Here is a 19,040-nt window from a genome sequence, read left to right as displayed (position 1 = left end):
AAGTTGGTGTTGGTCCTATGCATGCGAGGTGGTATGCGTCTGTCTGGCTGGGTACGCCCAACATAAGTTAGGGTTTAGGCACTATTTATACACCATTATAACCTCGAGACTCTCTCATTTATCAGCCCTCATTGCTCTAAAACCCTAGCTTCCTCCAAGAGTGTTTTGAGCTTATTGTGTGTATCTTTGGTGGGCTTTGGTGATTATTCAAGAGGTGGAAGCTTGGTGCAAGGAAGTGGTTCAAGGGAAGGCTTGCGGATCTCGACTCTCTACTCTATTTTCAGCTCATTAGATGTATAAAGCTCTAACCTTTCTAATTAGAAGCTTAGATCTAGCATTATGTGAGTTTTGGTCCCATTTTGGTCTCATGGGTGAGATCTAGTGATTTGACAACACCCCAGGAGCTTAGAGTTGATATTCTTTGTATTTATGAGGTTATTAGTTCATAAAGGTGCTTGCTTGATGCTTAAGGATGGATCATGCATGTGCTAAGGTGGTTATTGTGGATCTTGAAGGATTATTTTGGAAGTTGGGTCCTATATAGACATGCAAACTAATAAAGTTGGCAACTTTATCAATTAAGAGCTTATTATGAAGGTTCCATGAGGCTTTGGGGCTAAGTGCTTAAGGGATTAAGTCACGGGTTGATTTTTGGGAAGGATCGAGGTTACGCCCAGGGTAACCGCGTATACGGCCCACGTACTGAGGATTTCAGGGGTACGCCTAGAGTAAATGGACCAGTTCCATTTTGGGCTCGTTTGACATCTTTGGACTTTGGGCCTTGGATCTGGGTATTGGGCTTTGAGAGTTAGACTTCTTGGACTATGGAGTTGTCATTGGTATTGGACTCCTTCTTGGACTATGTTTTCAGCTTTCTTTGTTGGGCCTTGTAGGCCCAATGGGCTTGGGCCTCGTGATGTCTTTTGGGCCTTTTGGGCCCATCTGAGATTTATTATTGGATAAGGAGTTATTAGGCTTTAGGATAAGGCCCATATGGGTTGGGCTCAATTTGGAAAATTAGGCCATTAGTGGGATTATGGACTTTGTAGTTTTGGGCCTTTTGGTTTTGGGCTTGGGTCTCAGTTTTGATTCATGTTGGGTCAGGGGTAAAATAGTTATTTCACCCCAAGTATGGTTTATAGATCATAGTTTGGAACCCAATTTCTAATCGGGTGTTAATTTGGTATTGATAGCTCAGGAAGCCGTCAGAGCAGTAGTTAGGGATTTCCTTCAGTGAGCTTCTGCATTCGAGGTGAGTCTCCTCACTGTTTTATGGGTCGAAGGAACTAATGTCGACCCATTTGGTTTATGTATTCTTGAAAACCCGAGGGTTAGCCCTTGGCATTATGTATGAAAGACTATGAGGCAGCTCCTGGAAAACTGTATGCAAGACCAGAGTCTGAACTCTAGCAATTATTGGTCAAGCAGTTGTAGATTGTATGCTAGTTGTCTTTGTGATGCTTGCATGGAAGACCCGGATGTGGCTGCTAGCACTTGTCTCTAAGGCCCAGGGTTTTGGCCTCCGTCCTAGCAAGGAAGACCATAAGGCGGCTCGTGGCATAATGACAAGACTATGGTTGGCACATAACACTTTTATTGACGGATAGGATATGTATGATATGTATGGATCGTTTGATATGTTTGGTATGTGGTATTTGGGGAACTCACTAAGCTTCGTGCTTAGAGTTTGTGGTTTATGGTTTCAGGTACTTCTGGATCGAAAGGGAAGGGCCCGACTTGATCGCAGCGCACACACCCGTGATTTCCGTAATATATGATTTTGGGGATGAACTCTGATAAATTTTTTATTTTGAAATGCTTTTACATGGTTGGATGAAGTTACATTTGTGTTTTGATTCTAATGAAAATGAAATTTTTACCATTGGTTTTCAGGATGTTACAAGTTGGTATCAGAGTATTGGTTTAAGGGATTCAGGTATACTCTCGGGTGTTGCTGGACTCAAACTGAGGTTTTGGTGAAAATTTTATAAAATAAACATTTAAATAAAAAGAAATTTCTAATCAAGAATGGGGTGTGATGCGTGCAATCGGCCGATCTGAAGTAAGTGGTTCCCATAATACCAATACATGTTTATTATGATATAGGCTATGATTATGTGAATTGCATCCGGGATTAGGGCTAAGGATCTGGTCGGTAATATATAATAAGAGAGATGCCTTTATATGTCTGATTGTATGAGCTTTAGAAATACACGCTAGTATGAATTTCTGATAAGTGGATAGAATGGCTTAATTAGTGTATGTGGTTAGATTTTTCGTTTCTTGAATGTTGTTTGCTTTGTGCTTTGTGGGACTCTTAGTGATGTGGATCGGCGACTAAGTAAATATGTTAATTCACATGTGGCACAAGTTAAATAATCTTAGAGTGATGGATTTGACCTTATTGTGCAACTCTTATTTGAGTCTAACTGTTCTAGGGTTGTGTCTTTTACTCAAAGGATTACTTGATCTTTTTTGCATGTGACTATATTCATGAGGGAGCTAGTTGACATCAGTGGGAGTCCTTCAGTAGCTGAGGGTTGGGTGAGATCGGGAACCTAGGATAGCCTAGGATATGTTTTATTTTGGTGCATTGGTTTGAGGAAGTGACTTAGAGGATTTGGGATAATTGCTGAGGAAAGTATGGATATGTGTGGAAGGTAGTATTGGGCCCGTACTACTGAAAGCACAAGATCCATACTCGAATCAATGAAAGTCTTGGAGAATCTAAGAAGCTTATGGGAGGAGGATTCTTGGGAATGTTTTGATATTTGGCATGTCGAATTTCAGTTTGGAGATGAGCACTCAGGGTGGTGGTTTTGGTTTTGGTTCTAGTTTTGGTTCGGGTTTCGGCTCAGGTGCAAGTGCTAAGCCGATTAGCGAGCAAATATGGGAGTTCATCTCATCATAGATTTCTCGCAGCATTTCAGAGATCTTGGATGAACGCTTGGGCGCGTTCCGTGCAGAGATTATGGCTATCATTAGAGCTCGCGCTCTTTCTTTCCGGGAGTTCCGTGTGTAACGTTGTTAGGTGTGTCAAACCCAAAAAATAAAGGGGTATAAATGACTCCAAAAACACTACTACTTTGCACTAAAAATGTAATAGGTAAGTATGGTCGATCCACAGAGACACGAGACAAGTGCTTATACCCTTTTTGCGTAAGGTACAAATAGGATCATAAAAGAAGGGGGTTTATATGCAATGATTCAAATAAAGGACTGAAGTAATGAGTAAGCAATTGATTAAATAAAGTAAATTCAAGATTTGCAAATACTCCAGCTCCATGCAAGACTAATTAGCAATGTGATTCCAAGTATGAAATGATATTTGTTTAATTCTATCTAAGTTGGTATTTACAAATGCTAACAAGTTCTAGCAATTTCCATTCACCACATTGTCAAATTCAAAACAAGCTCTTTGAAAATAACCTAACCTTCTAATTTAAGTCTAAACAAGCTCTTAGATAGAAATTAAAAGGTTTCAATGATATTTATGTGATTGTTCCCAACAACACTCAATACTCCTCATAAGCTCGCGAGCGTAAGAACGTGTGAATAAGATTTACACTAAATTCATTCAATAGAAATCAATTTAGTACTTGTTACCTAGTCCAATTTACAAAACAATTACGGATTTTGCAATTAGATAACTTGAATAACCTAACCCTAATTCAAATGACCAATAAGAATCAAACATTTGATTGAAACAAAATCAAATTCACTAGATTAAAACTGAAAGCAAACATCAAGTCACATGATTGAAATCAAAACAAAGAAGTCAAGACAAAGTTGGAGAAACTAGGTTTCTAGCCACACATGACTAGAACAAAGCACAAACCTAGAAATTGAAATTAAAGTCTTACAAATTGAAATCCAAACGAGATCCAAGTGTTTCCAAGTATTAATTGTCTTCCAATTCCTCCAGAAAATCGCCCTAAGAACTCCTAAAATCGACTTAACTTCTAATGGAACCGGTTGCCCTTTTTAAGAAAGAAAGAAAACTGTTTTTAACTCACGACAACGTTTACATGGCCCTTGTAAACTAACACTATCATTTACACGGCCCGTGTAAATACAAAACTACACAACGTAAATTGGTCAGGCCTTCAAAGTACAATGCTCGAGAGTCTTCGTTTACACAATCCGTGTAACACACAAGGCTTCCATTTACACGGCCGTTTAAATCTCTGAAAAGCCAAAATCTTCATTTCTTTGATATCTTTCTCCTCGTTGCTCTGCGAGTCCCGAAACTTCATCTACATCTCTTATTTATCTCATCAAGCAAGATATTGCCTCCAAAAGTCCCTGAAATATCACAAAAGTGTGTGAATGAAATAGCCTCAGGAAAAATCTCAAAAAACATGCAAAATGCATGAGTTTAAGCCTATATGCAATGCACTTTTATGGAGTAAAACTATAAAATGGATGCATGAAATGTACCTAACAAACGCCCTGTTTCAAATTGTTTCCCATTGTGAGGTGAGGATCAAGGAGTGGGTATTAGCAGACCTAGAACCCTTATAAAATAAATAAAAATAATGGTTATGTTATACCAATTGTGTATTGTTTAATGTATTCAATAAATGTGTACTGTCATCATAACGTTGCACAACCTGGCGATTCCGACGCCGGTCGAGGGTGTGAACCCACTCAACAGTTTTTAAGTCAAAGGTTTTTTAAAAAACAAACAGATGTGAAAGACCAAGCGATGAGCGTGTTCTGCGCGATGCAACCAAAAGTGGTTTAAAAAAAAGCCCTTTAGACATTGAGAAGAAAAATATTGATCATCGTACTTTATGTATTTATCATGTCATTTAGTTGGTAACTATTTTTTTGTGTTTGGTAATTTAAATTAAATAATAATGCAATGCTAAAAGAGCTTGTTAACTATCCCATAACTACATGACTATTAATGATAAAAATTAGACATAAAAAATATAATGTGATTATTATGGATCAAACTATTTTTAACATGTAAAATATTTCTAATGGTGAAAACATGAAAGCTTAAATTATATTCCAAAACATTAGTTGGAGCACGAAAACAATTTTTTTGTTTGATGCTAAAAACAATCTAAGATGAGATCTACACAATTCTTTACTTGATAATATCTCTGGTCATCATATAAATAGATTTCGATATTCATTTTTCTAGCAAGAATTGGACATTACAACCTTATTATTATTTTTTTTTTAAAAACAAATGTTTCCTTTGGATTTTAGTATTGAAAACCATCAGTAACACTAAACAAAAAACAATAAGAAAACGGAGAATAGTTTGTCAAAACGAAAAAAACATATTACAAACGAAAAAGTTTGTTAAATGTAAGGGTTTTTTGGAAAAAAAAAAGTTGAGAGCTTTTCCTATTATTTTTTGTGTAAACTTGAAGATTACCGGTAAATCTATTAAAAGAGTTAACTGAAAAAAATAGAAAAATACAGATGTTTTTTTAATATATTTTTTATTTTAAACAAAAAAAATCAAAAAATATAAAATCTTTTATATAATTAACCTAACATTTAAACCAAAAAGTTAAAAGGCCAATTTCAACAAATAAAAATATAAAACAATAATATTAAAAATAATATAAAAGTAGACATTGAAATGATACAATAAATAATACATTTCGCAAAAAAATGATACATAAAAAAGGATTTAAAGCTATGGAGTATGTAAGGGTCTTCACACGTAGAAGTTGATATGGATAAGGTTTTCCATCGATGAACACCACCCCCGAGCCTAGTAGTCGTATTGTGGAGTGACTTGCATCACAGATGAAGACGGATGCTATTATTGGCTTAGCAAAAGATGGAGTCTCCCTTTGCCTAAGTAAAATGTTTATTGTGGAGTGGCTTGCATCATCGATGAACCACCAAGAGTCTCGACCATCGTTGCTGCCTTCGAACACCGAAACCTCTCTCTCTCTCTCTCTCTCTCTCTCCCTCTCCAATTTGCTTTCTTTCTTTGCCAAATCTGTTTCATTCCAGTGGACCTGTAACGCCCGCAGATTCATGCTAGTTAATTTAGAGACAATGAGCATCAAAAATGAGTTTTTGATGGAATATTATTTAAAAGGAATAATCTTAACCAGGTGATAGTATATATTACAAGGGTTCCTTACATATAAAGAACGTCGGAATCCGAGTTATAACGAAGGAGTTATGACATGTCGAAGTTTCGCGACGGAACCGGCACGACACCGGGAAGCGTAAATAGTGAATCTATGATAGAACGACTTTTAGCCTTAGTGATCTAAACGAAAGTCGTAAAATAAGTTAAACCGAGAGCGTCCATAAAAAAACGCTCAAATCTAACTTCGTATGAGGAAGTTATGATTTTTCGAAGTTTCGGCTTAGCAGTGTACAACCCATAGTTCGAATATTAAGCCGAACGGTTTTTAGCTGACACAACCTAAACAAGAATCGAAGATCTCGTTAATAGCAGCGTAACGATAAAAAGACAGACGGAAATAGATGTCGGATGAAGAAGTTATAAATTTTTTTTAGATAACATCTTCATAACTTATTTCATTAAATTCAAATAAAAAACAACCATGTTTATATGTGGTTAAACGTAAACCACATTTTTCAAATGGAAAACACCAATATTTCGTAGAATGAAATTTAAAAAATAGTTAAGTTAAAATTTATATCTAACTTGTTTGTTAGTTTATCGTTTTGTAAAACAACACAATCAAATCAAACTCTTGAGAATACCGAATACATGAATGACTATGAACATGTTCATCAGTGATGTAACCAATCTTTAGTGAGCCACATATCTCTGCTTGTAGGCTTCTCAAAGTCTATCTAAACTCAATAATTAGAATCGAAATTACTCAAAATTTAGATACATGATTTTTTTATATGAATTTGGATAGTGATTTTCCAAAAAAAGATATTTAAATTATCGAAAATCCATATAGAATATTTTTATATATTTGTTATACAAGTCTTCAATTTTTTGGATGAAACAATTGAAGAAATATAAGGGAGTTCATTCACTACGGTTCTTTATTTATTTATTTATTATTTATTATTTTTTTATTTTTTGTATTCAACTATTAAATAAATGGACATTTGTTATATGATCTTACATGCGATATTAAATAAATAAAGAATAACTATTTAATGAGATTGTTTAAAAGATAATAATATGTAAGTTGAAATTTTGGTATCTATATCAAATTTTTTGAGTATTTGAGATTTCGAATATGAATATGAATCAAAATATCAAAATACAGTATCCAAAATTCAGATATATGGGATTTTGAACCTGTTGCCATTGTCATAAGGATTTTGCATTTTCATGTTCGATGTCATATGTGTGAACAAACACATGGTCCACAAATTTCCTTCTGAATAAAGTAGACAAAGAAACGAAATGTTCCATGATACCTTCGTGGTACTCTAGATATGAAAATGCCCCATGATACCCTCATGGTATTTAAAAAAAAAATAGTTGGTACCAACAATATGAGTCAAGAATTTATGTTTCATGTGAATGAAGTTTAATGTTTTTTTTCTCTGCAATTAGGTACTTAAATACTTGGTCTTGTCATCCAAAAACTTAATGTTGTCGGAATTAATGGGGTTGTTTGCGGCATCACAAAGAGACGAGTCTTCCTGCTTGATAGATCTTTTAATGTAAAATATTTAATAAGAAACAAAAGTTAAAAATGCAATATTATAATTAGGTATATGGCAAAATCAAATGCATTAAAAAATAAATAAATCATAAAGAACAATAAATAAAGAAAACAAATAATAATAGGATACTATGATTTGTTATTAAACAAGTGATATTATTTATTATATATAACATTACCTCTTTATGTGGAAAATACAATAAAAATAGTTTTTTCCACTCTAGATTTTTTACATTTTATATGGACTTGTAAGATTAGAAAGAATGTATTTCCACAGCATTGTTTTATATGCAACTCACTTTTGGGTGTGTTCGGCAAAACTAGTTGGTAGCGGGTAACTTGTAGCGGTTAGCGGGTGGTTTGTAGCTTGTAGCGTTTTGTTAAACGCTACATGAAGTAACATTTAGATTTGGAGCGTTTTGTTTAAACTAAACGCTAGAGGCTTGTAGTGCCAAACGAGACTTTCTGTTCAAAATTAAGTATTTTGTCAAACGCTAGAAGTTAGAAGCTCTCAAACGCTACGTGCCAAACACACCCTTTATCTTCAACTTGCGTTGCAAGTCAAACTCTTATTTGCTATTATTTCAGTTTTTGGTTTTGTTTTTTATACTTTTTTAATAGAAAAAAGAGTTGTAGTTTTTTGCTTTACAACGATAAATGTGGTTTTTGCATTGAACATTATATTCTCATTTCTAGCAAAGTAGAAGTAAAATAAATTCTTTTGAAAAAACAGAAGGTGTTTGAAATTTGTACGAAAGAGTATGGCTTTTGTCGACTACAAAAACGTTAAAAATAAATTTATAACTTATAATTCTTATTTATAAAATCTTTCCTAAAGAGATAATATTTTATCAATTGTTTAATACAAATTACAATAACATCTTTTGAGATATCTACCAAATTTTTTAAAAACAAAAAAATTTAATTAAAAAAAATGGAAACATAATACTACAGTTTAATATATTTTAGAAAATACCCGTACTAAAAAAAATTAAAAATATAATATTCTAATAAAAATGAGATGTTTATATTTCAAAAGAAAACCACAAGAAAATATCTTCCAATCAAAAACCTTTTCCTTCAAATATCAAACAAGCCAGGACTTTGGTCCTACAAGGCTACAACACCCAACAAACCAAGTGCAGCAATCTAACGAATACATGCGTTCAAATCTTGAACCCTATTCTCAATAGATTGCTACATATCCGCTTTCCCTCTTCAAATCTCCACAGATCAACTTAACTCTATCCCTCAACTCTGTACACCCACCAATAAATAATTACCCCACAGTTGAATTCAAGATCCGATAGTATCTTGACTTTCAGTTTCTCACCCGTTACTTCAGGAAAACCCAATCAAATACCCAAAACAAAGCCTTCTTCTCTGTGAGTTTAGTTTGTCGATGAAAATTTCAGCTTACGAAGCTAACCTGATTGGGTTTTCTGTAATTTCATCTGAAAACCAGATTAAGTTTGAAGTCCGGGTGATTTGATTGACCTGAACATGGTATGAACCGATCCTCTTTTGAATCTACCAGCGCGAATTATGGGGAGATTTCTTGGTGGGTTTGTTTTGCCTGTACTGCTCTTAACAGGTATCTTCTTTCATCCCACTTATGATTTAGAGCTTCAAACCTAGATAATTTCTAACATATATTTTGTTTTTAACCCCAAAATATCTGTAAATTTTGGTACTTCAGATAGTTTAATGTAGCTTTGAAGTTTGCTTTTTTTATCCAAAGGAAGTAGTTCTTGTCAATTTTGAAGTTGAAAACGATTCAGTAAACCTTCCTAAATGTTCAATTGTGAACTGCAATGGAGGTCTTCTATTTAGCAGTTGCTATTTGATGATCTTTTTTAGAGCAGGAGCAACGTTCCTAATTATTTTGTAATTTATTGTCTTATACATTTTCATTCTTTATCCTCTTGCAGCCGCTTTACTCAACTGGAGTTTGATCTCTCTTGGAAATTTGCTAGCGGCTCTACTTATTCTCTTCACTCCTCCTAAACGAGGTAAAGAATTTCAACTAGTCTTCTATATTCTCGATTAAACTTTTAACCTAACAAATATCTCTTTCCTTGTGTATTTTGCAAATCATAATCATTATGTTTTGTAGGATTTCAATCCAGAGGGAGAACACTACTATGGATTATCATACTCTTCTCATTTCTTGTAATCCTTTCACAAACAACATTTCTAATCACATGGGCCATTGAGTGTGGAGGCTGCAATGCAGAAGAACCTTGGTGGGCAAAGCTCATAGGATTTATGATGTGAGATTTTGAATCCAATTTTCAGTCATTTATTGTGATTATTATATTATGCAGACTCATGAGGTATGTTTTTTTGTTTTTTCAGAGTTACAACATGGAGATCACCCATAGTGATTTATCTTTTGATTGTTCAACTATTAGTTGCATTCACTGCTTTTATTGAACTCCATGAAAGCAGATTAGGTTTGTTTATACACACCACTTCTTTTTTCGGGAGTTCATCATCAGCTTTTGACCGATTAGGTTAGTAACAACTTGATTTAGCTCTTCAGTTTTAGAATAGGGTTAAATACAAGAAATACTTTCATTTCTTTGCTTATTACTTTCCATTACAACATTGTACTTTGAAATATCTTTCCAATTATAGCAATGCCATCCAAATACAAACTTGGGTAGATTTTTTGAAGTACAAAATATCTTGCTTTTTGCCTGTTTACTTGAAAACTTCAACAACTTATGAAGCTTTGATGATATGGAAATGGAAGGTTCACATTTGAAGGTTGCTTTCTGCTTGCTGTTGCCTGCTGTTCAACTGGTTGTTGGAATCAGCAATTCTTCTTGGATTTCTTTGCCCTTTTTTGTTTGTAGCTGTGTGGGCCTTGTGGATTGGTCCTTAACAAGCAACTTTCATGGCCTCTTTAGGTAATCTTAAGGATAGTTTGGTAATTTTACATGTTACATTAACATTCCTAGTTGTTGACAGTTTGTTTACATGATGATGAAGGTGGTGGAGATATCTCTGGTTTTATGCGGGGTTAAATATTTTGTTGCTATACATCTATCAACTTCCCCTAGACTTCCCAAACTTCATTGCTACAATAGCTGATTTCATAGGCCTCTACAAAATCTCTACAACCTCTGAGTGGACACAGTTTTGTTCTGCTGCTTCACTAATCATATATTGCTTCATGGTATCGTGTGTCTTTTCTTATTATTATGTAACCTTTTACTTCTGTTATTTCTAAAACTCATAGTTAATTTTTCATTCACTTTTGGTGATTTACAGTTATCTTTTGTCAAACATGATTTGGAAGAAATGGATTCCATCATGTCCACAAGTGAAGGCAACATAACTGAGCATCTTCTGCCCTTAAAGGACTCTTTTTTTGTTCGTGAATCAAGGTAATTATTAAGGCCCTTTTTTTGCAAAAGAGATATTTAATTAGAAGTAAATGTAAATCACATTTTTGGTCCCTGAGTATAGCTGATTTTAGCAATGTTGACCCCTGTTCCAAAAAATGTAGTTTACTCTGTGTAATTAAATGTGATGTTATTTGCAGATCTGGTGTAAGACACACAAATCTTTTAGTGAGAGGTGCTGTTTTTAGGACATTCAGTATCAACTTCTTCACATATGGAGTTCCGGTGAATACCCTTGAACTACACTTATGTGTTAGGTTGAAAGCAGTTATATTTGTTTGGGCTTATTTGTTAAATTTTCAGTGATGAAATTGACAGGTGTCCTTGTTTGCACTTTCTTTATGGAGCTTCTATTTTGCAAGTGTATGTGCGTTTGGGTTACTTGTATATGTGGGTTACATTATATTTGCTTTCCCATCATTATTCCAATTGCACCGATTAAATGGGCTGCTTCTTATCTTCATTCTCTTATGGGCTGTTAGCACATATATCTTCAATGTTGCATTTGCATACCTCAACTTTGAACTTGGAAAGGTAAACAATATTTATTATTCATTTTGTTTCTTTTTATTTATTTAATGTTTTTGACTTTAAATTTGGTTAAATAGGATATGGAGATTTGGGAAATGGTGGGATTGTGGCATTATCCGATTCCAGGGTTCTTTATTCTTGCTCAGTTTTGTCTTGGGGTTTTGGTTGCCCTTGGGAATCTTGTCAACAACTCTGTTTTTCTTTACATTTCTGATGAGGATCATGAGGCCTCAAATGGAGATGCAAATCATGAAGGTCAGTAGGTGATTATGTTTGGCTAAATCTACTTGATTTCGCCAATGGATCTTGCAAAATACCTATTTTTCCAAGAACAACTTATTTTTCTTGCAGTTAAAACAAATGAATGAACACAAGTTGCTATTTCTTGCAGTTAAAGAAGAAACAAAAGTGCTGATTGTGGCTACAATTGCTTGGGGACTACGAAAATGCTCGCGTGCTATTATGCTGGTGCTCATATTTCTCATTGCAATGAAACCCGGTTTTATCCATGCTATATACAGTACGTTTTAATTTCGATTTTAATCTTTTTATTAATCCAATTTCACAACAAGGTCTCTAATATAAAACCCTAATTTATGATCCAGTGATATTCTTTTTCCTTTATCTTTTGAGCCACAACATCAGCAACAAAGTACGCCATGTCTTACTTCTTTTATGCGAGCTTCATTTTGCTTTGTTGTATTCTCTTCAAATAACTCTCGTCTCTCAAGCATTGGAGAAAAGTGGCTCAATAACTATGGAAGTTTTATCTCAATTGGGTATGTCTAATGGTTCTTTTAGACTATTTTTTTATAATGTTGCATTTTTCTTTTTTTAAATATCTGACCAAATTTGCCACAGGTCTTCGTGAACATGGTAGCTCATGGGATTTTCTTGAAATAGCTTTGCTTGCGTGCTTTTGTGCCATTGATAAACACGGGTATAAAATGCTGTTTTCATTCTCAGCAATTGTACAGCATACACCATATCCTCCTGTTGGGTTCAGTATCTTGAAAGCTGGTTTGAATAAATCGGTTTTGTTGTCTGTTTATGCATCGGGAACAAGAATCAACGATGATACACCATCTCAAGGTCTTTACTTTTGTCATACATTAAATTTTATCATGTCTTAATGGGTGTTTGGATGCATGTTCAATTCAAACTGATCAGTTTCAAAACACGCATCCAAACACTCCCTTACACCGTATCAAGATTTACTAATAGTGAATATTCACCTGTTTTTTTTTTTTTTTTTTAAATTTTCTTTCAGAGAGAAAAGTGGCTTCATATCTAAGTGCAATCGGGCAGAAATTTCTATCTTTATACAGGTCATTTGGCACATACATTGCGTTCATAACAATACTCGTCACAGTCTACATGGCAAGCCCAAATTTTGTATCATTCGGGTTCATTTTCCTTCTTCTCTTCTGGATTACGGGCCGACAACTTGTTCAGAAAACAAAACGCCGATTATGGTTCCCATTAAAAGCATACGCCATCACCATGTTCATTCTCATCTACAGTTTAAGCATCTTTCCATCTTTCGAGATCTGGGTATCCGAAAACATTGATCTCTACACAATCCTTGGATACAATCCTCAAGCTTCATTGTTGAAAAATGTCTCAGAGCCATTAGCAATCACCATTGTTATGCAACTTTATAGCTATGAGAGAAGACAAAGCAGGTTTCGAACAGTTGAAGATCCGAATCGAATACAGTTTGGTATAATTGGGTTTATCAGAAGGCTTTTGATTTGGCATAGTCAAAAGATTTTATTTGTCGCGATGTTTTATGCTGCTTTATCACCAATAAGCGCGTTTGGGTTCGTGTATCTTCTTGGCATTGTGCTCTGTTCACTTTTACCTAAAGCTTCGCGGGTCCCATCGAAATCGTTTCTGGCATACACGGGGTTTCTTGTTACAATCGAGTATTTGTTTCAAATGTTGGGCAAACGGATCCAGATGTTCCCGGGTCAAAAATATTATGATGTATCTGTTTTTCTTGGGTTGAAAGTGTACGAACCCGGGTTTTGGGGAGTGGAAGCCGGATTGCGGGCTAAAGTTTTAGTGGTTGCAGCTTGTACGCTTCAATACAATGTCTTTCATTGGCTCGAAATGATGCCTAGCTGGCTCTCGGGTGTCGGTCAATGGGAAGAACCCTGCCCGTTGTTTTTTTCAGAAGAAGACGTGCTGCCCGTTGTCTCGGATGTGTCTGCCCGAAATTTAGAAAAAACCAAGATCAAAACGAGTAATTCATGGCCCGGAGTCGATGATTCCGGTAAAAAAACCGGGATTCCGGAAAGTAGCAGCAAACGGAATCTTCTCGGGTATCTTTGGGGGAGTAACGAGAGCCATAAATGGAATAAAAAACGGGTTCTCGCATTGAGAAAAGAAAGATTCGAAATGCAAAAAACTTCATTGAAAGTCTACTTGAAATTCTGGATGGAAAACATGTTTATTCTCTTCGGGCTTGAAATCACAATGATCGTGTTGCTTCTTACAAGTTTTGCACTTTTAAACATCGTGTCCATGCTGTACATCGCATCACTTGCTGCATGTGTGCTTTTAGGTCGCCAGTTTATACGCAAAGCATGGCCATTATTTGTCTTTATGTTTGCCACTGTACTTGTACTCGAATACTTCGCCACCTGGCGCAACACCATCCCGGAAACCGCCACGCGCTGCCACGACTGCTGGCGGAGCTCCGATTTGTACTTCAGCTACTGTCTTGACTGCTGGCTCGGGTTAACCGTGGACGACCCGCGGGTCTTGAGCAGTTACTTTCTGGTGTTCATGTTCGCGTGTTTTAAATTACGGGCGGATCGGTTCGGAAGTTTTTCAGGGTCGTTTACTTATCGACAAATGTTATCGCAAAGGAAAAATGCGTTTGTGTGGCGGGACCTCTCGTTTGAAACAAAGTCAATGTGGACTTTTCTTGACTATCTTCGGTTATACTGTTATTGCCATTTGTTGGATCTTGTTCTCGCGTTGGTTTTAATAACTGGAACACTTGAATACGATATTTTACACCTTGGATATCTTGCGTTCGCGTTGATTTTCTTTCGAATGAGGCTCACGATTTTGAAAAAGAAGAACAAGATCTTTAGATGGTTGCGGATATATAACTTTTTGGTGATCGTGCTTTCATTGACTTATCAATCGCCATTTATCGGTTCTTTTAACGAAGGGAAATGCGATACGGTTGATTATATTTATGAAGTTATCGGGTTTTATAAGTATGATTACGGGTTCAAAATCACGTCACGTTCTGCATTGGTTGAAATCATAATTTTTATATTGGTGTCTTTGCAATCGTATATGTTTGCTTCTGAAGAATTCGATTATGTTTTCCGGTATTTGGAAGCCGAGCAAATTGGTGCGATTGTACGCGAACAGGAGAAAAAGGCGGCTTGGAAAACCGCACAGTTGCAGTACATTCGTGAAGCTGAAGAGAAGAAAAGACAGAGGAATTTGCAAGTTGAAAAGATGAAATCTGAGATGCTCAATTTACAGATTCAGCTTCATAGTACGGAACCACCTTCAGTACCGGTACCGGTGGCGGGTGGTGGTGGTGATGGGTCGCCGCACTGGGAAGGGTTAAGGAGGCGGAGAAGTATTGACCGTGAACATTCCGGTGACCCGATGTTTCCTTTTGAGAGTTTATCGGCGATGCAATCTCCGAGAAAAATATCGCTTTCTGAAATCACTGAAGAGGATATTCCGGAAATCGAAAAGAAAAACAAGGGGAAAAAGGAAAGGTCTTTGATTTCTGCTGTACAGTTGATTGGAGACGGTGTTTCGCAGGTGCAATCGATCGGGAATCAGGCGGTTACGAATCTAGCAAACTACTTCAACATTCCTCCTCAAGATTCCGGTTCCGGTTCTGATTCCGATGTTCCAGTTCCGGTTCCGGTTATACATGAGGCCGAACCCCAAGACGAAGATTTCACGGGTTTCGATCGATCTGGTTCTGTGGAATCGGAGAGAAGTAGAATGAGTTCCGAGTCACCAAGCATCCAAATTGGTCAAATCTTTCGACATATTTGGGCACAAATGCGATCAAACAATGATATTGTCTGCTATTGTTGTTTCCTTCTCGTCTATCTTTGGAACTTTAGCCTGCTTTCAATGGTGTATCTTGCAGCTCTGTTTTTGTACGCACTGTGTGTCAATACGGGACCAAGTTACACTTTCTGGGTGGTAATGCTGATGTACACAGAGTTCTACATCTTGATTCAATACATGTATCAGATCATCATCCAACACTGCGGTTTCACAATCCAATCGGCTTTTCTGACGGAATGGGGTTTTCCGGCGAAAAAAATAACCGCATCTTTTGTAATCAGTTTGTTTCCTCTGTTTCTGGTGTACCTATTCACGCTGATTCAAAGCTCGATAACCGCAAAAGACAGCGGATTGGTTTCATCAACGGAATTCAGCAGTCTTACTACAGGAATCGTAAACCAAAACGAGTTTCTTTCGAGTTCAAATTGGAAAGAGAAGGCTCGAAAGATTGTCCTACCCGCGAAAAACTTGGCAATATTGATAATCAGAAACTGTACTCGATACTGGAAATCTTTAACACAAGAAGCGGAATCGCCACCTTACTTTATCCAGTTATCAATGGATGTTTGTTTGCGTCCGGAAGACGGGATTCAACCCGCGAGAATCGAATCGGGTCTAAACCAAGCTCTTAGAATTGTTCATGATGCAAGATGTAAAGAACCCAACCCGGAAACTTGCCCGTGTCCCAGTGTTCTTCAAGTTCAAAGCATCGAAAGGAGTACAGAAGACTCCAACATTGCCATGGCTGTTTTCGAGGTCGTATACGCATCACCACGTGACGAATGCACGTTGACCGAAAGGTACAAGTCGTTGACTCCCGCAGCAGATGTAGCCAAGGAGATAATCGAAGCACAGAGTAAAGATATTTTCAAACTGGTCGGGTTTCCATACCCAATAATTTCAGTAATCGGTGGAGGAAAAAGAGAAATCGATCTTTACGCGTATACATTCGGTGCAGATTTAGTCGTTTTCTTCTTGATTGCAATCTTCTACCAATCCGTTATCAAAAACAAAAGCGAATTACTCGATGTTTATCAACTCGAAGACCAGTTCCCGAAAGAGTTTGTTTTCATTTTAATGGCAGTCTTCTTCTTGATCGTGCTTGATCGAATCATCTACCTCTGTTCATTCGCCACCGGAAAAGTGATATTTTACATTTGTAACCTCCTTCTTTTCACCATCTGTGTCACAAACTACGCCTGGAACACAAAGCCATCACAGCAAAATGCAGCAGGGTTTGCCCTTCGTGCGATATTTGTAACGAAAGCGATTTCTCTCGCCTTTCAAGCCATGCAAATTCGATCAGGGGTCCCACATAAAAGCACATTGTACAGACAGTTCTTGACCAGCAGTGTAACCAGGGTTAACTATTTAGGGTACAGACTCTATCGGGCCCTACCATTCCTATACGAGTTAAGATGTGTGCTTGATTGGTCATGCACCACCACAACGTTGACCATGTATGACTGGCTCAAGGTTAGTATAGTATCCTGTTCTCTGTCTCCCGCCCTTTTTCATCGTCATTTTCCCGCCCTTTTTGGTCTAATAGTCTTTTGTTACCTGTCCTGTGTAGTTGGAGGACATAAATGCAAGCTTGTACCTCGTGAAATGTGACACTGATTTAAACAGGGCGGGTCATAAACAAGGAGACAAGCAAACAAAAGTGACGAAGTTCTGCAACGGGATATGCTTATTCTTCATATTAATATGCGTCATCTGGGCTCCTATGCTTGTAAGAAATCCATCAAATTTTTTTTTCCCATTTTATTTCAAAGATTTTGAGATTAATTTGAAGTTTATTTACTTGACAGATGTATAGCAGCGGGAACCCGACAAACATTGCGAACCCTATCAACGATGCGAGCATTCAATTCGACATAAAAACAGAGGGCGGAAGGATAATGTTATACCAAACGACTCTATGTGCAATCACTCCATGGACGAATGTCAGTTCTTCTGAAAATCTTGACCCTCATGGTTACTTAGAATCATATAATGAGAATGATATTCAAGTGATTTGCTGTCAAGGAGATGCGACAGATCTATGGCTTGTTCCAGAAGTTGTTCAGACAAGATTCAGTCAATCGCTTGCTAAGGGCATGGATATGAAGTTTAATTGGATATTGAATCGAGAAAGGCCTAAAAATAAAGAAGTTGTCATGTTTGGGCAAACTTTAGATCAATCGGATCTTCCTGACCCATCACAAGTTAAACGGGTTCTTGATGGTTTTAGCAACAGTTTTAGGGTAAACAACACGTATCCGAGGTATTTTCGTGTTACGGGTTCTGGGGACGTCAGACCCTTTGACCAGGAGGTATATAATGACAAAACTACCCTTCCTTTTCTTTTAAATAATGACACGTTCAACTACAGTGGAAGGGTGTAACTGTAAATGTATTTGCTTAGAGCTTTGTGAATGTTGATGTTGTGCAGGCTAATGGTGTGGATGGGATGCTTGTTTTGAACCGTGGGGAGTCTGAATGGTGGTCTTTTTTTGATATAAGTCTGTTGAATTCAAGTGTGTGTGGGGATTTGATGGGTCCCATGGCGATTGTTGTTTCAGAAGAAACGCCACGTAAGTGTCGTTTTGCGGATTTGTTAGTTTTGTGTGATGAATTAATGACACTGATATTTTGATTTTTTTTTTGTTTTAAATTTCAGAGGGATTTCTTGGAGAGACACTGAGTAAATTCAGTATATGGGGTCTGTATATTACATTTGTGCTAGCAGTTGGTAGATTCATAAGGCTTCAGTGCTCTGATCTGAGAATGAGAATCCCATATGAGAATCTTCCTTCTTGTGACAGGTATATTAATATTATGGTACATTTATTGGTGTAATGGTAAATGAACCTTTTTGTTGGATGCAGATTGATTGCGATTTGTGAGGATATTTATGCTGCAAGGGCAGAGGGGGAGCTTGGAGTGGAGGAGGTGCTGTATTGGACATTAGTGAAAATATACAGATCACCCCACATGCTGCTAGAGTACACCAGCCTTGACTAGCTTCATAGGAAGTCAAAGTCAAAGTCAAAGATACACCGGTAGTAGGGGAGAAAACTGGCTAACGATACAGATGCTAACATTAGGGTAAGTGTCAAGCTTCAATTTTTTTGTGGGGAAGAGAGAGTGTATCAATCCATTCATTAATCTTGTAACATTGTTTGTGTATATATGAATTAATAGGGAGATTGCATTGAGTTCCTTCTTTGTAAACATATATACATACAAATACAATATAAACACAATTCTCTTGTTGTTCATACTTTAACTGAAAGGGTATTTTAGACATACACACACACACATCTTGTATTGTAACACTGGTATTTGTGGCTTGGGAATACGTGTTTGGAGTTGCTCATGGGAATTTATATAATTCAGT

The 19,040-nt window shown here is 36.6% G+C and overlaps 1 protein-coding gene across 1 annotated transcript; it reads left to right on the top strand.

The window, feature by feature from the left end:
• The first annotated feature begins 8,748 nt into the window (after positions 1–8,748).
• Positions 8,749–18,921, top strand: LOC111897872 (piezo-type mechanosensitive ion channel homolog). Its single transcript, XM_023893815.3, has 19 exons — positions 8,749–9,243; positions 9,581–9,661; positions 9,766–9,922; positions 10,008–10,165; positions 10,408–10,564; positions 10,647–10,833; positions 10,929–11,044; positions 11,203–11,287; positions 11,381–11,596; positions 11,671–11,848; positions 11,985–12,113; positions 12,199–12,372; positions 12,455–12,685; positions 12,864–17,134; positions 17,232–17,390; positions 17,470–17,973; positions 18,093–18,234; positions 18,321–18,465; positions 18,529–18,921. Exons 1-19 carry the CDS (start codon positions 9,195–9,197, stop codon positions 18,662–18,664), a joined length of 7,275 nt encoding a protein of 2,424 aa, XP_023749583.2. The 5' UTR covers positions 8,749–9,194; the 3' UTR covers positions 18,665–18,921.
• Positions 18,922–19,040: the final 119 nt, after the last annotated feature.

Source organism: Lactuca sativa, chromosome 8 (genome assembly GCF_002870075.4).
Source record: "Lactuca sativa cultivar Salinas chromosome 8, Lsat_Salinas_v11, whole genome shotgun sequence".
Lineage (NCBI taxonomy): Eukaryota > Viridiplantae > Streptophyta > Magnoliopsida > Asterales > Asteraceae > Lactuca > Lactuca sativa.
The sequence above is the reverse complement of the archived record's forward strand: the minus strand, read 5'-3'. Positions and strand labels throughout refer to the sequence as shown.